At 37.1% G+C, this 23,577-nt stretch overlaps 1 protein-coding gene across 2 annotated transcripts in view; it reads right to left on the minus strand.

Moving 5' to 3' along the window:
• Positions 1-1,548: 1,548 nt before the first annotated feature.
• LOC124775108 (protein timeless) overlaps positions 1,549-23,577 on the minus strand; it is a 384,357-nt gene continuing 362,328 nt past the window's right edge. For both annotated transcript variants that reach the window (XM_047249934.1, XM_047249936.1), the window contains 5 exons: positions 22,276-22,476; positions 12,666-12,819; positions 12,490-12,579; positions 3,994-4,267; positions 1,549-1,710 (listed from right to left, as the gene is read on the minus strand). In XM_047249934.1, the coding sequence (XP_047105890.1) occupies positions 4,036-4,267; positions 12,490-12,579; positions 12,666-12,819; positions 22,276-22,476 (677 nt within the window). In that variant the 3' untranslated portion in view covers positions 1,549-1,710; positions 3,994-4,035. The remainder of the gene's footprint in view (positions 1,711-3,993; positions 4,268-12,489; positions 12,580-12,665; positions 12,820-22,275; positions 22,477-23,577) is intronic.

Genomic DNA, 23,577 nt, shown 5'->3' on the forward strand with positions numbered 1-23,577 from the left:
GTTTCCACGCACTGTCCACTTGTCACAATATTTGGACAATGTGCTAGCTGCTGATGCCCCTGAATAGTCCTGTAAGCACTCGTCAACATCCCCAGCCTTCCTTCGTGGAATAGCTATGCTGTTGTCCAACTCTAGCTGAGAGTTTACCTGGGTACATTGCTTTGATGTCTATGAAGTGGTCTAGCAATATGTAGCTGCTGTCTTGGGCAGAAACGCCTGCTGTAGGGCAAGCAAGACCTGCCATCTGCCTGACACCACATTTATGTGGAAGTACACCACCATGGTGATGTCCTCTGAAGATTGTTGAGAGTGTGTCAGCACATTCCAAGGTCGTGCACTGCACTGCCACTGTCATGGATGCCATCACAGAGAAGAATACGCAGTTTTATACTTTTAAGTTAGAACAAGTTGTACCACTAATGTCATATCATTAGTACTCAGTGCACCACATCTTGCCTGCTCCACCGCACTCCACACTCTGTCATGCCAACATAACTAGGAGTCTCAATCCAAAGCCCTACAGCTGTAATACACCAACAATTCTGGAAGATTTGGACAACCATGAAATATCAAGAGCAGACAAAATCATTAAATAAGAGAAGAAAATTAAAATTGGGTGGCATAGAAAGATAACAAGGATTGCAGGGGTGATGTATTTTAGCTGTTTCTTATCCTTGTAGCTATAATTTTTTATTTTTTACTTCTGTTTCTGGTAAACTTTATTTTCTGTTATATGTGGCCTACTTTCCATAAAATTCTAGCTACACATTTCAAATTTTTACCATAAGCTCATAACATTATAGTGGCAATGTGTATCTATACTAATAAAAATATTTGATAAAATTCTGTTGTAGGAAACAAAACTTTACAATAATAGGGAAAACAGTAAACATTATTTTAAAAATTGATAACCCATTTGCTACATTGTACATCCTAACAAAACGTCAATCAGCGAAAGTTATAAGTTATGTAGAATTTTCAACTTATGCTTTTAACAGTTCATGACACAATTGGTCAAGAATATTTTTTAAGTTGGTTGCAGTGGCCATTTACATGCTCTTGAAATGAAATGCAAACAGAAAAATTAGACCAGATGAACTTCTTCCCAAGTTAAATTTGTAAAAAAAATTAAGTCAAAACTTGTGATTTCCCTTCTCACAAAATTTCCACTTTTTATGAATAATGTTACCTGAAAAATGACAACTATTCTTCTGTGAACTACACACTTGACCATGTAGTATTGTCAAAATTAACTGTTGATACCTGATTAACAAATTTTTTAAATTGTAGTGCAAAATGATATGGTCTTGTCTGGCTGTTACCATTACAGTACTCAACATGCCATTTAAAAGAGTTTGAGTGCAATGAAATTATTAGATGTAGTAGAAGTTTCAGTCTGTCATTAGTAGTTCACTGGTATCATGCTGTTTGTGTTAGAAGTCTACATGTCACCAAGTTGACAAATTTCATATTCATCCAGTTATAAATATAATGCTACTTCAAATTTTTTGTATTAATATTAAAAACAATGAGAATAACAGAATGATGTAGTGATATAGTAAGGGTCATCTTTATTCTGACACACACATAATATACCTATGTGACATATCATTTTCGAAACTCTTTTCAGTAATAATAAGTATAAAATTACAAACTTGAACACAGTAGCTTTACTGAAACTTCTGTTCTTCAATTAGTCTCATACTCAATCTAAAACATGAAACACACAGGACAAAATTTTAATACTTTGGCTATTAGATGTATCAACATAAAACATTAATGACAGACAGAAAAAGCAATAAGAAAATAACATGTGACATGAGAAACATAGTAACAATTTAATCAACTGTAATAAAATAATGTAAGCTTTCAAAGATTCACTTGGAGGACAGAACAAAAACCAAACAGATGATCAGTTACTACCAAGACAGACAGACACACACACACACACACACACACACACACACACACACACACCACACTATTTAACCTAAGTTTAAATACTGAACATCTTACTTTCTGACACAAAATACAATTTTTAAAAGCAAGTTTTCTAGCATAAGAACACACTATTGCTTTTTTTTCTTACTGTCTAGACACCTAAATTGTATGTTGCTAATATTTACTGCAGTTTTTATCAATATCTGTTGGATGCTTAAGCTGTAATAAAATAAGAAAATGTCTATACATTACAATAAACAATTAAAACAAATTCATCAGAAGTTTAATCTATTGATACCCAGAACCAACTGAAAATACCTATGTTCTATTAATGTATCAAATATTAATTGCTACATACTTGTAATTTATTTGATAAAAGGCATTTCAGTAAAATTATACATTGCAAGGCAAGATCCCTTTACATAAATGGTAATTAAGGGCACAAGCAAAGCATGAAAACTTCTTGTCCAGTTAATTCGTACATTGTTACTGTTGGAAAACATCCTAGGAGAAGACATTTTTGATAAATAAACAGGAATTTTATGTTCATAAAATCATTTCTGAGTTAAATTTCGTTTAGAATTTCTACATAAAAAATCAGCAAAATACATCAGCTGAGTCATAGCTATATATGAAAAGTAGCTTGGATCCGCATTTTCAGGTGAGTCATTGAGCAACAAATGGATTTAGTAATACATTACATATAAACTTCACTTGCTCAGATTACATTAAAGAGCAACAAGTGCTGTAAGATAACTTGTCTGTAGGAAAATAATAATGGGCATGTCCCAGTTGTTTTCCACTACGTTCAATGTCATATGCAGTGTAACTGATCAACATCTGATAATGTGTCCATTGGTGGTGACAACTAGCTCATACATATTGCTAGTATGTTAGCTACCTGAACTGTGATTGTATTTGCAATGAGGCAAATGGTGGTTTAATACTATTTCTATAACAAATGAGTATGATAGACTATTTGTTGGACTTTTAGGGACAAATTCTAATATGTGGTAAACTGGGGTTGACTGTTGTTTTTTCTGGTGAGCCTGTAGTAGTACTACCACTGGCAAACAACCAAAGCAGATGTAGATATTTAAGAAAAACAAATATTCTAAACATGTTAATGGGAGATCCTGGTAAGGTGTAAATGATTTATAGGCAGAAGTAACAGCTCATCAAACAATATAAGTGTGTAGCTGTCAAAAGACTCATGAATAAAACTGAGAAACTATGCTAGTTATCAGATGAATCTTACTTCACAATTACCAATTACATGTAGACCAGTACTACTACACAGCCCCAGCTAAGAGCTGCCACTGCAGTTTACCTGGTGTGTGTGTGTGTGTGTGTGTGTGTGTGTGTGTGTGTGTGTGTGTGTGTGGGTGCGCGCACGTGCATGTACACACGAGTGAGTGCTTGCACTATAGGTCAAGAAAGGATTCATCTGAAACCTAACAAAATTCTCAGTGATGTTTACTTGCCTTTCAATAACTCAGTGCTTTTCCTATCCAGGAGTTGTTACATTTATTCCTGAATAATAAACATTTTTAACAGATACAAGAGATATATGTTAAGCATGTAAAAGAATAAGAACGAGGAAATTTATTACCTTCAAAGTTCTTTCTGTTACTACATTTTGGACATGTGTGATACATTACTATTGTTAGTTGATAAGTGCTGCCAATGTCTGCATTACTAACAACAAAACTGCCTAATATTTTGAGCACTTTGCACAAGAGTTCTTTGTACTTTATCCTTATATATCTACTTCCTGAACTTAAAAATATCAGAATTCTCAGTGCTAAATAATATATTTTTAAAAAATAGTGAATCCGTGATAAATATATTCATTTGCTAAGATGATATATTGAGTTTCAGTGCCATAACATGTGCATGTTAACAAAATATGTAATATATCTCGGCAAAAGCTTTCACACCAAATGAAAAAATCTGATATTTGTGACATTTGGCTATTTTCAAGTTGAAACACTTTGTCACTGTCTTCACTATCAAATATGTGAAACATTTCTAGTAAGTTTTTTTCCTTACCAAATGACACTGCTAATTTCACCATACAAAGTCCACAGTCTTTTACGAAAGACCCGCAGTACTGGAACTTGGAAAAGGCACTTCGAGGCCTTGTTTATCTTCTTCATCGCTGACACACATTCGAGTAAGTTCTGAAGCCACACTCTCAGCTTCCATTTCACTTAAGCTACAGACTCTCAGTTCATCATTTGACTCACAATCTTCATGAAATTTCTCGTTTGATATGGTGGGTGGCCCTTTGTCGATATCAGCATGTTGCACCCCAGAAAGAAAACTGCAGAACAAAGTTACCCATCATGTATCATATAACTCTGTATATCACCAAAGAAATATACTGCTTTACATAGTGAGAAACATAAATACATGCAAATTGATAATAACATAGTGTAGTTTTAGTAGAGAATTCCATTTATCATACAAAGAAAACACCTTCCTACAAATAGAATTTCTAAAGCAATATCTTTTTCTACTAAATGTATTTTGAAGGACACTGGAAAAGACACTTTCCTATCATGAAATTTGCTGGCAACCACTAGCTAAACCTTCTTTAGTTTATATGCCAGTTCACATCTTATATTTCTTAAAATTGTAAGTTGTTTATATTGCAAAGCTTGTTGATTACGAAAAATGTGTTTCAAATACATTAAAAATTTACGATTGTCAGCAATGAAGTGTGAAGATTGGATTAGAATACATGAAAGATGCTAAAAATGTGAAGACAAATGGGCACCACAATATATGGTTTGTATCCTCAATATAGTAATAGATATGTTATCCATGACTGTTACATTGGTATATTTATTTCATTTTCTGACATGCATTGACACACACGACTTATGAGCAGTTTCATCTAAATTACTATTAATAATTAAGGATATGAATTAATAGAGGGAAACATTCCACATGGGAAAAATATATCTAAAAACAAAGATGATGTGACTTACCAAACGAAAGTGCTGGCACGTCGATAGACACACAAACAAACGCAAACATACACCCAAAATTCAAGCTTTCGCAACAACCCGGTGTAAAACCTGTCCCATGCACCCTCCTACCACCACCAACTCCAGTCCTGTAACCCGGAAGGTGTACACGATCAAAGGCAGAGCCACGTGTGAAAGCACCCACGTGATTTACCAACTGACCTGCCTACACTATGATGCATTCTATGTGGGAATGACCAGCAACAAACTGTCCATTCGCATGAATGGACACAGGCAGACAGTGTTTGTTGGTAATGAGGATCACCCTGTGGCTAAACATGTCTTGGTGCACGGCCAGCACATCTTGGCACAGTGTTACACCGTCCGGGTTATCTGGATACTTTCCACCAACACCAACCTATCCAAACTCCGGAGATGGGAACTTGCTCTTCAATATATCCTCTCTTCCCGTTACCCACCAGTCCTCAATCTCCGCTAATTTCAAGTGGCCGCCACTCACACCTCACCTGTCTTTCAACATCATCTTTGCCTCTGCACTTCCGCCTCGACTGACATCTCTGCCCAAACTCTTTGTCTTTAAATATGTCTGCTTGTGTCTGTATATGTGTGGATGGATATGTGTGTGTGTGCGAGTGTATACCCGTCCTTTTTTCCCCCTAAGGTAAGTCTTTCCGCTCCCGGGATTGGAATGACTCCTTACCCTCTCCCTTAAAACCCACTTCCTTTCGTCTTTCCCTCTCCTTCCCTCTTTCCTGATGAGGCAACAGTTTGTTGCGAAAGCTTGAATTTTGTGTGTATGTTTGTGTTTGTTTGTGTGTCTATCGACGTGCCAGCGCTTTCGTTTGGTAAGTCACATCATCTTTGTTTTTAGATATACTTTACTATTAATAATAATATATGTTGTTGTCAGTGGTCTTGACTGCAGTGAGAAGTCTTCTTTTGGGGTGAATTAAGGAGATGGTCGGGTAGAATGTCTCTAGAGACAGTAACATATCATCACAATTAAATGAATCACCTGAAATTGTATTTCCACAGCTTCCTTGATAATCGTTCAAAGAACATCATCATTTAAGCTAAGAATTTGACAGTTAAAAAAAATGGAATGACCAGCTGCAATATAGTATATTGTTCAGTAGCAGCAGGTTTGCAGTGTTGTGGTAGGTGAATACACAGATGATGATTGAAGCACCACTTCAGTACGGTGTGTATAGTAGCCCTTTACGTTTCCTTATCATACTTGCAGAACATTTAAATGCCCTTTTTCTGTAAAAATCTATGATCTTTCACCGAATCAATCAGAATCATATTATTAGCTCTATGATTTTTAAAGACAAAGGCAAACTTGTAGTGACCAAAATGATGTGAAATGTACACTATGTTCCAACAGTGTCCAGATACCTTACTGCTGTTCACACTAAACAGATCTGCCATTTTACTGATGGTTTATAAATTCTTCTTACATTATGTGATCAAAAGTATCAGGACACCTGGCTCAAAATGACTGACAAGTTTGTGGCGCCCTCCATCGGTAATGCTGGAATTCCATATGGTGTTAGCCCACCCTTAGCCTTGATGAAGTCGGTGTTCCAAAACAAAAGGTGTTCAGTAGGATTCAGGTCAGGACTCTGTGCATGCCAGTCCATTACAGGGATGTTATTGTCATGTAACCACTCCACTACAGGCCGTGCATTATGAACAGATGCTCGATCATGTTGAGAGATGCAGTTGCCATTCTCGAATTGCTCTTCAACAGTGGGAAGCAAGAAGGTGCTTAAAGGGGTGCAAGCCCCTCCATGAAAAACGCAACACACCATAACATCACGACCTCCGAATTTTAGTGTTGGCACTATGCGCACTGGCAGATGATGTTCACCAGGTGTTTGCCTAACATAACCTGTCATCGGATCGCCACATTGTGTACTGTGATTCGTCACTCCACACAACATTTTTCCACTGTTCAATCGTCCAGTGTTTATGCTTCGTACACCAAGCGAGGCATCATTTGGCATTTACTGGCATGATATGTGGCTTATGAGCAGCTGTTTGACCATGAAATCCAAGTTTTCTCACCTCTCACCTGTCATAGAACTTGCAGTGGATCCTGATGCAGTTTGGAATTCCTATATGATGGTCTGGATAGATGTCTGCCTATTACACATTACGACCCTCTTCAACTGTCGGCAGTCTCTGTCAGTCAACAGACGATGTCAGCCTGTACGCGTTTGTGCTGTATGTGTCCCTTCGCATTTCCACTTCACTATCACATTGGAAACAGAGGACCTAGGGATGTTTAGGAGTGTGGAAATCTCCTGTACAGGCATATTACACAAGTGACACTCAATCACCTGACCATGTTCGAAGGCCATGAGTTCTGCGGAGTGCCCCATTCTGCTCTCTCATTATGTGTAATGACTACTGAGGTCGCTGATATGGAGTACCTGGCAGTAGGTGGCAGCACAATGTACTCAATATGCAAAAATGTTTTTGGGGGTGTGCAGATGTCCAAATACTTTTGATCACATAATGTATTTCTATTACAGTATTTAATCATCAGGGAGATTTACAACTAATCACCAAGAGTTAAATTTGTTTCATTTCTTCCAAAAGCAAGGTGCATCATTCATTTTTGGGGGACTGACCTGGACAGATGAGATTCTTTAGTTTACTCCAAAGATGATGAACAAGGTTCGATACAGGCATCTGAGATCAGTCCAGCCAATTACTAGAACTACTGTCATTCCTTTGCAGACAGAAGCACAGAAAAGGCTACGCTGCCGCTCTGTGAAAAATTTACTTTAGCCTGATTCACTCTAAGATAGAAAAAAAAAGATGCACCACAAAGAAATTATCTGAATAGGATAAAAATTAGTAGATGCAGTAGATGTAATGTAACCATAGAGATAAACAAATGATTACAATTTCAAAAAAATTCGATGATTTATTCAAGAGAAAGAATTTCACAAACTGAGCAAGTGATTAATGCATTGGTCCACCTCTGGCCCTGATGCGAGCTGTTGTTCAGCTTGGCACTGATTGATACATTTGTTAGATGTTCTCTTGAGGGATATCATACCAAATTCTGTCCAAATGGCACAGTAGATCATCAGAATCCTGAGTCGACTGTAGGGCCCTGCTCATAATGTTCCAAATGTCCTCAATTCATGAGAGATCCAGTGATCATGCTGACCAAGATATTCTTCGGCAAGCTTGAAGACAAGCAGTAGACACTCCCACCATGTGCAGGCAGGCATTATCAAGATGGTTTGCCATGAAGATCAACAAATGGGGCTTAGAATGTCATTGATGTACCACTGTGCTATAAGGGTGCTGCAATGTCAACCAAAGGGGTCCTGCTATGAAATAAAACAGCACCCCAGATCATCACTCCTCACTGCTGGAACATATGGCAGGTAACAGTCAGGTTGATATCCCACTGCTGTCCAGGGCATCTCCAGACATGTCTTCACTTCTTATTGGAGCTCAGTTTGTGATGGAACTCATCACTGAAGACAATTCTACACCATTCAATGAGATTCAAGGCTGAATGTGCCTAGCACCACTCCAAACGGTCTTGATGGTGTACAGTGGTCAATGGTAGTCAGCACAAGGGGTGCTGTGAGCTCAGTCCCCTTTCTGTGAGCTGCCTAATAATGGTCCTTGTAGTCACTCAAGCATCATTCGCACATTGGACTGATGATAATTATGAATCTGGAGTTCTGAGTGCCCCTCTGACGATTCCTTGGTCCTCACATTCTGTCATCTTTCTAGATTGACCATGTCCTTCACATCAGTATTATTGGCTTCTCTCCTATCATGTTTCTTAAATAGAGGTTTGACAATGGCACACTTCAGTCTCTCTGGAAAAACATCCTGAATTAGTGATGCATTACATATTACAGATAAGATGGGCTTATTGTGTGGCAACAAGTGTGTTGAACTCTCTTGGAAATGACATCAAAACCAGGTAAACTTTTAATTTTGAGAGAATGTATAATTTTCTTAATTTCAGAAGGAGAATTTAGTGATACTTTCATATGACTGAATTTTATGGGAGTTGCTTTTCAAACATACTGTTGTGTACTTCTCTTGAACTGTTTGTCCCTATACTCTCTACTATATTTAAGAAATGACTGCTAAATATATCTGCCACCTGTGACTCATCATTTATAACCCTTCCATTCAGTACAGTAGTGATTTTATTCTATTCTGTGGCTGGTTGTCCTGTCTCTCATTTCCCTATGTTCCATATTTGCACTATACTGACAATGTACATTTATTCTCGTGGTCAATGTTGGGCACCAAAGCGACCATGAAATCTAAATTGTATGACATCTTGGTATGTCATTCTATCACTGGCCTCTGTACGTCAGCTGCAGCAGAAGTCCTCTATGTCAGTTGGCAAGTTTGTCTGATTATTGTTTACAGGTTAGTGGTATCTATCAGTTTTTTAGATCTGCCTAATGATGGAATGGTTTACTGTTTCACTGATGTTTCGATTTTACAAAACATCACTAACAATGGGTGTGATCACATAAAACTTGAGTGAAATACCTCTCAAAGCATGCCTAAACTTGTGGTCCCCATCAGTTACAACACATCTGTGATTGCGTCAGAAAAAAAGTGCTCGACATCTACATACTGCACCTGCATTTAAGTAGCAGTAAAACTGTCTACAGATATCAGTAGACTTTTCAGGGTGAGGTATGCAGTAGTTATTGAACTGTATGTGTTGGTGATGGTTAGTGGATTTCATATGGATGGAGGAATGAAAGCACAGAAGGCAAATATCCAGGTAAATCACTCATGGAGCTGAAAAGAACCAAATGAAACAGAAAAGGAGAGAAAAGTTTAAGGCTGTAGATAAATGACAACAATGTCTCTTAGCCCTCACTGCTTCATGAAGATATCACCAATGAACATGAACGATATGAGTAGTTTAGGATTTTGAGTTAGTAGGAAGAGTTCCATAGACACACCATAAACATGGGATATGAGAGTCCCATGCAGGTGCCCACAGACATATTACACATTTGTTTATATCCCTTCCTCGCAAAAGAAATAGTCATCATGGGTAAGTGTAAAGAATAAAGTAGTAGACTGGGAGTTTGGAGGATATTAGAGAAGGAAATATTTAATGTCGGCAAGTATAAGTGTAAGGACTGAAGTAGTAGACTTGGAGTCTGCAGGATATTAGGGAAGGTAATATTTAATTTCAGCAAGGCTATAGGCACGTGGGTTGTTCACAGGAAGGTAGATGGCATTAACACTGCAACCAAGGAGAAGTTTGACCACTCAACAGCAAAACACGTTGTTTAGTGCAATATAGTTAATTTTTGTTAAATGTGGTTGTTTTTGCAATTAATCTGATTGTGCACAATAGGTCAATTTTAATGGCTGCTTAAAAACCTATGCCATCTGCCTCCCAACATGACTTCTTGAAATTGCACCAGCTGAAAATGTGCCTTCAGTATTTTGTTGTCTCAAAATCCTCCTCATCTCTATCCTCTTTAGTCCCTATCTTATACCAATTGCCCTGTTCACAGTTCATTTCTTGCCTGCCCCCTCCCACTCCCTCAGTCTGACACACTCACTTTAATTCTGATTTCATGTCTAATAACTCTCACCTGCACTTCCTCTGACCAATTACCAGTTCACTTAACACCAGACACCCACCCCAATTAGTCATCCAAGTCAAACTCTACTGCTATGAAAATGTGGACGTGAGTCTATGTACTCTGAAATCACAAGCTCATAAGATGAACTGCTATATTAAGTCCCTGTTTATGAGTCTACCCATCCCTCAAATATTTCAAAAATATGGTGACGTGATATCATTTTCATATTCAAAGAAGGGAAAGCAGAAAGGTGGAAGGCGTATATAGAGGGTCTGTACAAGGGAGATGTACTTGAGGACAATATTATGGAAATGAAAGAGGATGTAAAGGAAGATGAGATGGGAGATATGATGCTGTGTGAAGAATTTGACAAGCACTGAAAGACTTACGTTGAAACTAGGCCCTGGCAGTAGAAAACATTCCATTAGAGTGACTGATAGCCTTAGGAGAGCCGGCCACAGCAAAACTCTTCCACCTGGTGAGCAACACGTATGAGACAGGCGAAATACACTCCGACTTCAAGAAGAATATAATAATTCCAATACCAAAGAAAGCAGGTGCTGAATGATGTGAAAATTAACGAACTATCAGTTTAATAAGTCACAGCTGCAAACGATTAACATGAATCATTTACAGAAAATAGGAAAAACTGGTAGAAGACGACCTTGGCTAAGATCAGTTTGGATTCTGGAGAAATGTAGGAATACGTGAGGCAATACTGACCCTACGACTTCCAAAAGAAGATAGGTTAACGAAAGGCAAACCTACATTTATAGCCTTTTGTAGACTTAGAGAAAGCTTTTGACAATGTTGATTGATACACTGTCTTTCAAATTCCAAAGGTGGCAGGAGTAAAATGCAGGGAGTAAAAGGCTATTTACAATTTGTACAGAAATCAGATGTCAGTTAAAAGAGTCGAGGGACATGAAAGGGAAGCAGTGGTTAAGGAGGGAGTGAGACAGGGTTGTAGCCTGTCCCCAACATTATTCAATCTGTGTATTGAGCAAGAGCAAGCAGTAAAGGAAACAATAGAAAAATTCGGAGTAGGTATTAAAATCCATGGAGAAGAAATAAAAACTTTGAGGTTCGCTGATGACATTGTAATTCTGTCAGAGACAGCAAAGGACTTGAAAGAGCAGTTGAATGGAATTTACAGTGTCTTGAAGGGACGATAAAAGATGAACATAAAAAAAAGCAAAACAAGGATAATGGAATGTAGTCAAATTAAATCAGGTGACGCTGAGGCGATTAGATTATGAAATGAGACACTTTAAGTAGTAAATGAGTTCTGCTATTTGGGAAGCAAAATAATGGATGATGGCTGAAGTAGGGAGGATACCAAACCTCGACTGGCAATGGCAAGAAAAGCGTTTCTGAAGAAGAGAAATTTGTTAACATTGAGTATAGATTTAATTGTCAGGAAGTCTTTCCTGAAAGTATTTGTATGGAGTGTAGCCACGTATGGAAGTGAAACATGCACAATAAACAGCTTAGAAAAGAAGAGACTAGAAACTTTTGAAATGTAGTGCTACAGAAAAATGCTGAAGATTAGATGGGTAGATCACATAACTAATGAGGAGGTACTGAATAGAACTGAGGAGAAGAGAAATTTGTGGTACAACTTGACTAGAAGAAGGGATCAATTGATAGATCACATTCTGAGGCATCAAGATATCACCAATTTACAACTGGAGGGAAGTGGGTGGGGTGGGGGGTAAAATCATAGAGGGGGAGCAAGAGATGAATACAATAAGCGGACTCAGAAGGCTGTAGGTTGCAGTAGTTACTCGGAGATGATGAGGCTGGCACAGGATAGAGCAGCATAGACAGCTGCACTAAATCAGTCTTTGGACTCAAAACCACAACAACAACATTCACATATAATTTGTACTTTATAGATGAAGCTGATATTTGAAAAAAAAAAATACAGTACTTGCCTTGGTTCTGTAGGGGATGGTGGCCTCTGAGGTAAGACAGCAGTTTTTGAATTCATGGTAAGCTGCATCCAGTCGTTAAATGAAGCAGGACTGAAAAAAATTACACAACAAAATTTGAGATACTGAATAATGTGAAGGAATCTCAAGCAGTTTCTATAGATTAAAAATATACTTACTGAGGCACAGATCGTATAGCTGAAGAAGACTGATAAATATTTGGAAGTGTGAAGTTGTTTTCTAGCATCATCATAGGCATAGGCGGCATAATTTCACTGTCTTCCATTTGACATTCACTATTCTTTAGTAACATTTCATCGAACTTCAATACAGCTACAACCCAAATAAAATACATTTAAAAGAGATGTAAAAAGAAGTTCAGTTTAAAAACACATGTTTAAAAAAGTAAAATGAGTCATTTGTTTAGTCTAATTCTATCAAACTTTGTTCAAGTTCACATTAGCACAATGGTGACATATATTTTTGAAAAAAATATCTTACACATTTGTCCATACAGATTAAGTAAACATCTTGACCTGCATGAGTGCTGTAAGAACTTTACTAGTGAACTGTAAACAGTTGAGTGTCTGGCAAAAATAAATACAATGTAATTGAAAGTCATGACAAGTAGGTAGAAAGTTTAAGCAGAATAAGTCAGTTTTCAGATGCAACTCTTGGGAGGGGAGACATTTCAGAGAATATATCATTATGTGTGTTTTTCCTCAGATTTCAACACTGCTGCGAATTGCGTGTACATTCATGTCCATTCACTATGGAGAATTTTTGCATACAAGTTCGCAACATGATCCTTCATTCATCAGTCAAGTGGTTTTAATCTACTGCCCAAATTATGTAATAAGCTGGTGGTAAAAACATGTTAACAAAGACATGCATCCTGGTAACACATGTAAAATTCTATCAGTTTATGCATGTCAAAGACCACACATTAATCACCCATCCTTCTTTCCTCTCTTTAGTTTTCTGTGGGGTGAGAAGAAGAGGAAACCTAGTGAATGGAAAGAGGGAGGTCAGCCTTACATTATACTACACATTGCTCATGTGGTTTGAGTGCATAAGAAATGGGCCACACATTTTGCACTTTCTGTGGAGACCATGTGTAGCTTAAGGCTGACATAAAAGAGTTTATAATGATGAATATTTTGTGATTAAAGCTAAAATTATCTTATTAATTACCAAAAGCATGTAATGGTGCGCGCTGCTGCAATATAAATGTCCGTCATCACAAAATTTCAAATTAGAGTATTCTGCAAGTCTATGGCTGCTACTGCTTCAAATGTTGCTTGATCACAATGTGCTCTAATGTTCATGCAAATATGCTATTTAATTAAAATCTTCAGACTCCTGCTAACTGAGGACTGTGAAGCTGAAAGGTAAAGTACGTAGACAGCACACTTCAAATTCTTGGTCTGCCTGTTATATTTACCATGCTTGGTAAAACAACAGTTTTCCTCCTTTGATGCTAAAGAATGCACAAAGATATTGTGGATCGTTTCAAATGGGTAATGACTTTTCCATGGCTAACTTATATTACTTCATAGTCGTGTAGAGGAACATTGAAACAACTTTTTCAAATGAAAGTGACTTTTTTGTGGATTTTAGTTTGATGAATACTAATGTGACAGCAAAAAAGCCATATGACCCACAATTTTTTAACATTTAACACTCAGAGTTTTAAAATGCATTTTCAAAGAATGGAAAGACCAGGTTGGAATAATGACAATATTATGAAGAGGCTAGTGCTACTCATCATTATGGAGAAGATAGTGCTACTCATCATATAGAGGAGATGTTGTGTCACAGACATGCACAACAAAAACAATTATATACTTGAGCTTTCAGCCAAAAGCCTTCTTCTTCTCTTCTACAGTAGAAAACACCCATAAACTCTCTCTCTCTCTGACACACACACACACACACACACACACATACAGCAATTGTATCTCAAATTGACGGAATGGACTGCAGGCACATTAATAAAGATATCTCTCTGAAATTTGTCTGAATTGCTCCTCTGGCATGTCCACAAGGACTAACAGGCTAATTTTTTATTTTAATTTATTCATTAGTTACTGCAAAAAATATGACCAAAACCACACGCAAAACTAAATATTCATTTCAAATATCTGCCATTTTATTCTTTTGTCTAATTTCAAAAAAATGTGCTACTGTTCCTTGCACATCCTTCAGATTAAGAAAATTGTTTGTTTGTTGATTTCAGTTAAGATCTGCAGACTGCAGGACTTCTTTCATGGACACAACACGTTTTGGACAGAGCAACTTCAACTCCTTGAATGGCGGGGGGGAGGGGGGGGGGGGGGGGTTAAGGATACATGATACTTTTCTGGCTCAATATTATGTAAAAATCTACAACTATTTCTTTCAGGCACTGTTTATAATGCATACGTTTTACAGACTTTTTGTTGATATCAGGAAATGTAGCACACTTTCTAAACAAATTAAAAGTATTTTGAATATTTTTGAACCTGCTTAGGGTTATTAAAAATTTACAAAAAAACTGATGCAATTTTCTTTTACAAATTGTTTCCTCAAATTGAGGTACCATGCCAATGTTATACATTTGAAGGAGACCAAATTTTTACCAGATGGCTGAGGTACTAGACCTATTTAATTCCACCTATTATGTATATTACAATGATGAAAAATATCACATTTTACATTTTGATTTTTATAATTTTTCTCTTAATAAAAATGTTATTTTTTTCTATAATTTAGTTGCTTCTGCAATAAAGCTTAGGTCTACTACAGAAGTATGGGCTACTGCAAGTTACAGAAAAAAATTAGAGCAATGCTTTTTTAAACTTTAGGAGATATTTGTACCTGAATTCTGAAAAATACAACATGCGGGAAATTGCGAATGAACATATGAGTCCAATTAAACTGTGCCTCAGAACATTCCTGAAGCATAGTCTTCATCCTGCAGCAGTTCTTCATCTTCAAGCTTCCTCTTGGCATTCCTTTTAGCACTTCTTGCTTCTTAGGTAACTTGAAGAGTGAGTCTTTCAGCTTCATGCACCTGTTGTCTGTCACACACAAGCAAGTGATCTTCCTTATTAGAGCCACATTTCATGCCTAAATTTTTCAGGAATTCCAACTTTCCTATCACTCCATCATTGAAACACATCACTGCATCTAGTACACTGACTTTTAATTCATTTAGTCCTACAAAAATATTCTTGGGTAATCTTTCCCATATGCAATGGTTGAAACCTTCATTTTTATTCTGAGTGCCCCCATGAAGACATTTACTAAGCAAAACAGGGTCACTCAGGTCTCTAAAAATTTGTTTTATTTAATTCATAACAGGCTCAGGAAGAGAATGCTTATGATGATAAATTTGACCACTTTCTATTGCTTTTTGGTAACCACAATAAGAATCTGTTCCTTTAGGACAAAGTCCGTGAACAGGGTGGTAATCTGTGGACAAATTATGAAAGTAGGTGGCCCATACAGCTTTTCTCTTTGCTGTAACATCATTCAGAGGTGCAGTTCGTCTAATGGCCAGTCCATAACAACTCTGAAAGTCTATTTCAGTCTCTGTCAACCTGCCTCAGCCAGACAGAGATTTTCCATCAGATAGCAACTTTCCTTTCATTTCTCTTCATAGCTTCCTCAATCTAGCACCCATTATCTTTTGCACATGCCCACAACACTCCAGTTTTGTTACCAAAGTATCACCATTAACATTGAACTCATTAATTTTACTGAAAGCTTTAGAGTCCCCATCGCCTAGGTGCTTCGTATATCTAACATTATAAACAGGCACCGACCTCTGAAATATTTTTAGAGCTCCATCACACTCCATACCTCCACTGTAACAATCATAATTCTTAGAACACTGATGTTCAATATGTTCTTCAGTGGGGCACCATGGCAGGTGTGGCAGCACTTAGATAAGCACTGAACATCAACAACTTTTCCATTCTCCAGAGAAGTATCACTTACAACACCATTCAAGGAACGATGCCCTCGACATTGCCATGTCCCATCAAGTGCAACAGCATTGTCCCTGGTTCCACTAATATTTACAGTTTCTTCTACGGCACGTTTCATAGACACTTTAGACACAACTGTCAAGACACCTAATGTTTCCTTCCATTATATTGGTCCCCTCAAACCCAGAATCCCCCACAGAAGAACCACAAAAGTAATGTTTCCTTCCATTATATATATATATATATATATATATATATATATATATATATATATATATATATATATATATATATATATATGGAAGGAAACATTTCACGTGGGAAAAATTATATATAAATACAAAGATGAGGTGACTTACCGAACAAAAACGCTGGCAGGTCGATAGACACACAAACAAACACAAAGTCACCTATATATATATATATATATATATATATATAGTTAATATAATGGAAGGAAACATTCCACGTGGGAAAAATTATATATAAATACAAAGATGAGGTGACTTACCGAACAAAAACGCTGGCAGGTCGATAGACACACAAACAAACACAAACATACACACAAAATTCAAGCTTTCGCAACAAATTGTTGCCTCATCAGGAAAGAGGGAAGGAGAGGGGAAGACGAAAGGAAGTGGGTTTTAAAGGAGAGGGTAAGGAGTCATTCCAATCCTGGGAGCGGAAAGACTTACCTTAGGGGGAAAAAAGGACAGGTATACACTCGCACACACGCCCATATCCATCCACACATACAGACACAAGCAGACATATTTCAATATGTCTGCTTGTGTCTGTATGTGTGGATGGATATGTGCGTGTGTGCGAGTGTATACCTGTCCTTTTTTCCCCCTAAGGTAAGTCTTTCCGCTCCCGGGATTGGAATGACTCCTTATCCTCTCCTTTAAAACCCACTTCCTTTCGTCTTCCCCTCTCCTTCCCTCTTTCCTGATGAGGCAACAATTTGTTGCGAAAGCTTGAATTTTGTGTGTATGTTTGTGTTTGTTTGTGTGTCTATCAACCTGCCAGCGTTTTTGTTCGGTAAGTCACCTCATCTTTGTATTTATATATATATATATAGTTATGGTCTTTAAATATGTTTGCTTGTGTCTGCATATGTGTGGATGGATGTGTGTGTGTGTGCGCGAGTGTACCGTCCTTTTTCCCCCTAAGGTAAGTCTTTCCGCTCCCGGGATTGGAATGACTCCTTACCCTCTCCCTTAAAACCCACATCCTTTCGTCTTTCCCTCTCCTTCCCTCTTTCCTGATGAGGCAACAGTTTGTTGCGAAAGCTTGAATCTTGTGTGTATGTTTGTGTTCGTTTGTGTGTCTGTCGACCTGCCAGCACTTTCATTTGGTAAGTCACATTATCTTTGTATATATATATATATATAATACAGGGAAACATTCCACGTGGGAAAAATATATCTAAAAACAAAGATGATGTGACTTACCGAACGAAAGCGCTGGCAGGTCGATACACACACAAACAAACACAAACACACACACAAAATTCAAGCTTTCATAACAAACTGTTGCCTCATCAGGAAAGAGGAAAGGAGAGGGAAAGACGAAAGGATGTGGGTTTTAAGAGAGAGGGTAAGGAGTCATTCCAATCCCGGGAGCAGAAAGACTTACCTTGGGGGAAAAAAGGACAGGTATACACTCGCACACACACACATATCCATCCACACATATACAGACACAAGCAGACATATATCAAGCCTGAGAAAATAGAATATGGGAGTGTAATCTGGCTAGGGCGAAGGCATGTTTGCGGAGGGAATGTAAATAAAACTTAATGGGGTCGTTGTGGGGGTGTTGTGAGGGTGACATGGTATTAGAAGGTAGAAAGTGTAAAAAGAGGTTGAAATGAAAATGAAAATAAAAATATATGGGGAGAGATAAAGGTGGACTGGAAAGTAACTGGAGATCTGGTGTGAAAAAAGGCGAGAAGGTGTTGGTTACAGCTGGGCTATGTTGGACTTGGGTTGGTAGACAACGATGTGCACAAAGGTTAGGTGGTTGTGTTGCCGCCAAAACACGTTAAAGGACGGAGAAATTCGGAAAAATTTCGAAAAAACTGCGTGTAATATATTAAAAGGAGTGGTTTTGTGGTGGCAGATTATGAAAATGAGGCTAACAATTGTCTGACAAAGAAATAATGACGTTAAAACCTGTGGGAAGCGGATAAAAATTATCAGTGATGTGGGAAAAATGGAAATGGAAATAAAGCGAAAGTTATTAGAACTAGCCGAAATGGTTGTTTAAAAGGTGAAAGGAACTGTTTGTGAACTAGAAATGGTCGATTTTATAGTGGCGGTAGTGTTGAAAGCGGTAAAAAATTTTTTTTGGTTATGGTTTGGAAGTGGGTTACGTATTATTGAGTATATATAGGCGGGATAAAATTGTATAGCAGATTACGGTAAAAAGGAGAAGGTGAATACAAAGTGAAACTACTGGCAAAAACAGAAAGAGAAAATAAGACGACAGAAAAGATTTCGAAATGCAACAGTGACAATAACAAACGTAATTGTTGGGTTCAAATTACTGATATCAATATAATAGAGGGAAACATTCCACGTGGGAAAAATATATCTAAAAACAAAGACACAAGCAGACATATATGTGTGTCTGTATATGTGTAGATGGATATGTGTGTGTGTGTGTGTGTGTGTGTGTGCGCGAGTGTATACCTGTCCTTTTTTCCCCCAAGGTAAGTCTTTCCGCTCCCGGGATTGGAATGACTCCTTACCCTCTCCCTTAAAACCCACATCCGCTCGTCTTTCCCTCTCCTTCCCTCTTTCCTGATGAGGCAACAGTTTGTTGCGAAAGCTTGAATTTTGTGTGTGTGTTTGTGTTTGTTTGTGTGTCTATCGACCTGCCAGCGCTTTCGTTCGGTAAGTCACATCATCTTTGTTTTTATTGCACACTAAAGGATATTTACTTCCACAAATATATGTAGCAGTTGGGCAACAAACATTCAGTAACATATAAACAAACTGCTTCAGCAAAACAAAAGCAAATGCTAGCAAAGACAATCATTTACAGACACTAGAAGCCTGCACTGTTACCAACATGTACAATGTATCAGACATATAATTGCTAGAAACAGAAAGTTCATAGTTCTTTTCGAAATAATGCTGGTTTCTGTAACATAACTAGAGGGGTCGTGGTGGCATACATGACCATAACTTTAAAATTTGGTATACATAGGTCATTTTTCATTTGAAACCCTATAATGTATATATCAATGTAATCAGGAAAGACTATAGAATTTAATAAAGCCATGAAAAAATTTTGATTTTTTCACCATTCATAAGTACCCTGTATCCTTAATAATGATTAAATTTCTTTAAAAAATTAGAAAGAATCTTTAACACATAATCAAAATGGATTCTTCATGCTGTTCTTGTGTAACACAATTGGCTCTTTATTTACATAAAGCAGTGAGTGTTACTGACAGAGGTCTGAAGCTGATTCCAAATTTCAGTTTAAGGAAGTCTTTTGCCAGTGTTCCTCCAATTAAATTGTACTCACATTGCATGCTAATGGAGTACTGTGTCAGCTGTATGACTGCATTCATGAATTGTGTCAGAAAGGTCACAGTTTTTAGTAACTGACAGAAAGTCATCAAGTAAAACAGAAATGATACCTGGCATTCCACAAGGAGAAGTTATAGACCCTCTGCTGTTCTCAATCTATATGAACAATTTAGGGGACCATCTGAGCAGCACTCTTAGATGGCTCGCAGACGATGTCATATACTATCTACTGAAATCATCATAAGATCCCACTGAATTACAAAATGATTTAGACAAGATATCTGCATGGTGTGAAAAGTGCCAACATTAAATGTGTGAGGGCCGTCAGGTGAGTACTAAACAAAACACACAAATGTAAAGGCTGCAAAATCACCTAAATACCAAGGGGTCATAATTATGAGCAACTTCACTTGAAACCATCATATAAGAAATGTGGGAGAAGTAAATCAGTGACTGTTTTATTGGCAGAACACTTATAGAATGCAACAGATCTGCTAAAGAGTCTGCTCACATTACACTTGTCCTCTTATGGAGCACTGCTATGTGATGTTTTATCCTTATCAGGTAGGAATGATGGAGGACATCAAAAAAGTTCAAAGAAGGCCACCTCTTTTTGTATTATCAAAAAATACGGGAGAGAGCCTCAAAGTTGGGCAATCATTACAACAGAGGCACTTTTGCTGCAGCAAGATCTTTTCATGAGATTAAAATTACCGACTCCCCCTTCTGAATGTCAAAACTTGTTGTTGACTTCAATCTATATAGGGAGAAGTTATTAATTATCATCATGATTAAATGTGAGAAATCAGAGCACACACAGAAAGATTTAGGTGCTATTCAGGTGTGGAATGGGCAAGAAATAGTATGAAAGTAGTTCTATGAACTCTCTGATAAGCACTTAGGTGTGAATTGCACAGTAGTCCTGCAGATGTAAATAAGATTTAAAAGTAGTGCAAAGATTGGCAACCTATTTAAATGTTCAGAAATGCAAAAATACGTTCAGAAACACAAAAATGTGCATGTTACAAAATGCAAAAATTTGGTATGCTATGACTGCAATATCAGTGAGTCACAACTGGAATCAGTCAACTTACATAAATAGGGTGTAATGATAACATGGGGTCAGTCATAGGTAGAGCAAGTGGCAGACTTGGGTCCATTGGTACGATAATGGGAAAGGACAATCTATGAAGGCAGGTGCTTGCAAAAACTTGTTTGACTCTTCATGAATAGTGTTCAGGACTGTGAGACTCATACCAAGTAGGGAAAACATGGTCTATTGAACCTGCACAAACAAGGGTAGCACAAAGTGCCATTTTTTTATGTGACCCATGGAAGAGCATCATGGAAATGATGAAAAACAGAACAAGGAGATATTTGAAGATACACAGCAACTATTCCAAAAAAGCCTACTTACAATGCTTCAAGAACCAATATTAAATGAGGAATCTAGAAAAATACTACAACTCCCTACATATCATTCTCGCAGGGACTATGAAGACAAATTAGAGTAGGTTCAAAGACATTTAAGCAGTCATTCTACCTGCTCTTCCATATGGGAATGGTATGAGAAGAAAGCTCTATATATATGGCACTATGAGAGTAGGTTCAAAGACATTTAAGCAGTCATTCTACCTGCTCTTCCATATGGGAATGGTATGAGAAGAAAGCTCTATATATATGGCACTATGGGAAATACATTCTGTGATGCACTTTTCAGTAGTTTGCAGAGTATGAATGAAGAGCTAACAAAAGGTGCAAGGTTCCTGAGGCTATGATATTTTCTTCTCTCTTTCTGTTTTGTTTACAATCCCTTAATGTCATGCAGTCACATGACTTTTAGCTTTGCTAAACTATACCTTCATCTCAAGGATTCCATATGACAATGCTCAAGTTGTGATTTCTGATATGATGTACATATTTCCATGTAGAATAGCTGCATAAAAGAAGTGGAGCACATGTATGATTCTTTGTGATGTTTGCATAAATAAAAGCAAATAACCATACCAACTTATGCTCTTTTCAATCTATGTTATGCAAAGCAGGCAAAAATCTGTAATTAACAAATCATATTTCATATAGTTTGTGTCTACTGTTATGGGCAGAAATTTTAAATAAAAGTTTGTTATCTCTTGCTGTAGTTTTAATTATGGTGTTTTTAAACATGACAGTTTTAATGCTCCACAGTTCTATGTCAAAAACTGCAAATGTGTGATGTTGATTATATACACACCATATTTACATTGAATAAAGTGGAATTTGCTACTTACATTTATCAATTGGCCCCAGTTTTTGTGCTATACTGAAAACAACATCAGCAGTCCAAAACTCAGGAACACGTGCAAATATTTTTCCAGAATCAAGAGGCAAATGAAAACCCAATGTATGAAGTAGCTGAATAAATGGTTGATACAGCATCAGACTTTTCTGCTCAGATGTCCATGGCACCACAGGAATTGACTGCTTCTTCACTAGATACACAGAAACAGTTGCTTATATTACATGACCTACTGAAGAACTGTACAGAGTTATAACATGGGCACGAGTTACTTTAAAATGGGTGAGGGGATGGCTAAAAATAATTCTTAAGATATTCAAGGCTATATTGTACAAAATACTGAAATTTACAAAAAAATTGACAGTGATTGATAACTGGTAATTAAATAACTGAACCAAATTTTTTAACATGTGGGTTATATTAAAATCGCAAATTTCTACTCTTTTCAACAGTTTTTTTTTTTTCAGTTGAAAGAGAAAAAAAGAACAGCTGCCACTACTGAAGACAGAAACAGCACTGTAATTTTGTACTAAATGGTAGACAGTTGGTATTAATTATATTTTTGTGCTAACTGTCTTTGATGATTTAGATGATTCATCTGAAATACAAAATCAAATACGTTTCAAGTTTTGGAGAACATAGTGATTGGAAACCAAAATTAAATTAATGTAGAGGTAGTTTCCATTGAAACATTAGAAATACTGTCCTTGTGAGGAAAAAATTATGGTTGTAATTGAATATAAACTCAAAAATGCAAAGTGCGATACAAATTATCAATCACAAAACCATTCAATTAGCATTATAGAACCAAAAGAAACTGAAGTGTACAAAACCACTAAAAAATGTAAGTTGATCAGAGTAATGTATACCAAACATGAAAAAAATGTCATAGTAAAACAGTCAATTCTTCATTATAGGTGACTCCTTGCTACAGTAAAAATGTCATCCTCCCTAACTAAAAATTAACATTCCATATTATTACACAGGTGGCACACTAATCTCATGAAAACTTCAACACCACTTTAAATTCAGGAGAAAGGGCAAGAGGTGCGTGTATCAGGCATTCTGAATGTGTTTGTATTCACACAGGAACAAAAGTTGCTTTGAAGCAGCAGCAAAGAGATAATCATCAGTGACACAAGGAATGTAATTTGGATGCCCATAAGCCTCATTATGACTTCTAGGCTAATAATCAATGTAATTGTATTCAATGAATTAATTATAAATGTAGCAAAATCTGATGTCCAAGCAACAGATTACCATAACAAAAAAAATCCCTTTGGCCTTGATGAAA

This window comes from Schistocerca piceifrons, chromosome 2 (assembly GCF_021461385.2).
Source record: "Schistocerca piceifrons isolate TAMUIC-IGC-003096 chromosome 2, iqSchPice1.1, whole genome shotgun sequence".
Lineage (NCBI taxonomy): Eukaryota > Metazoa > Arthropoda > Insecta > Orthoptera > Acrididae > Schistocerca > Schistocerca piceifrons.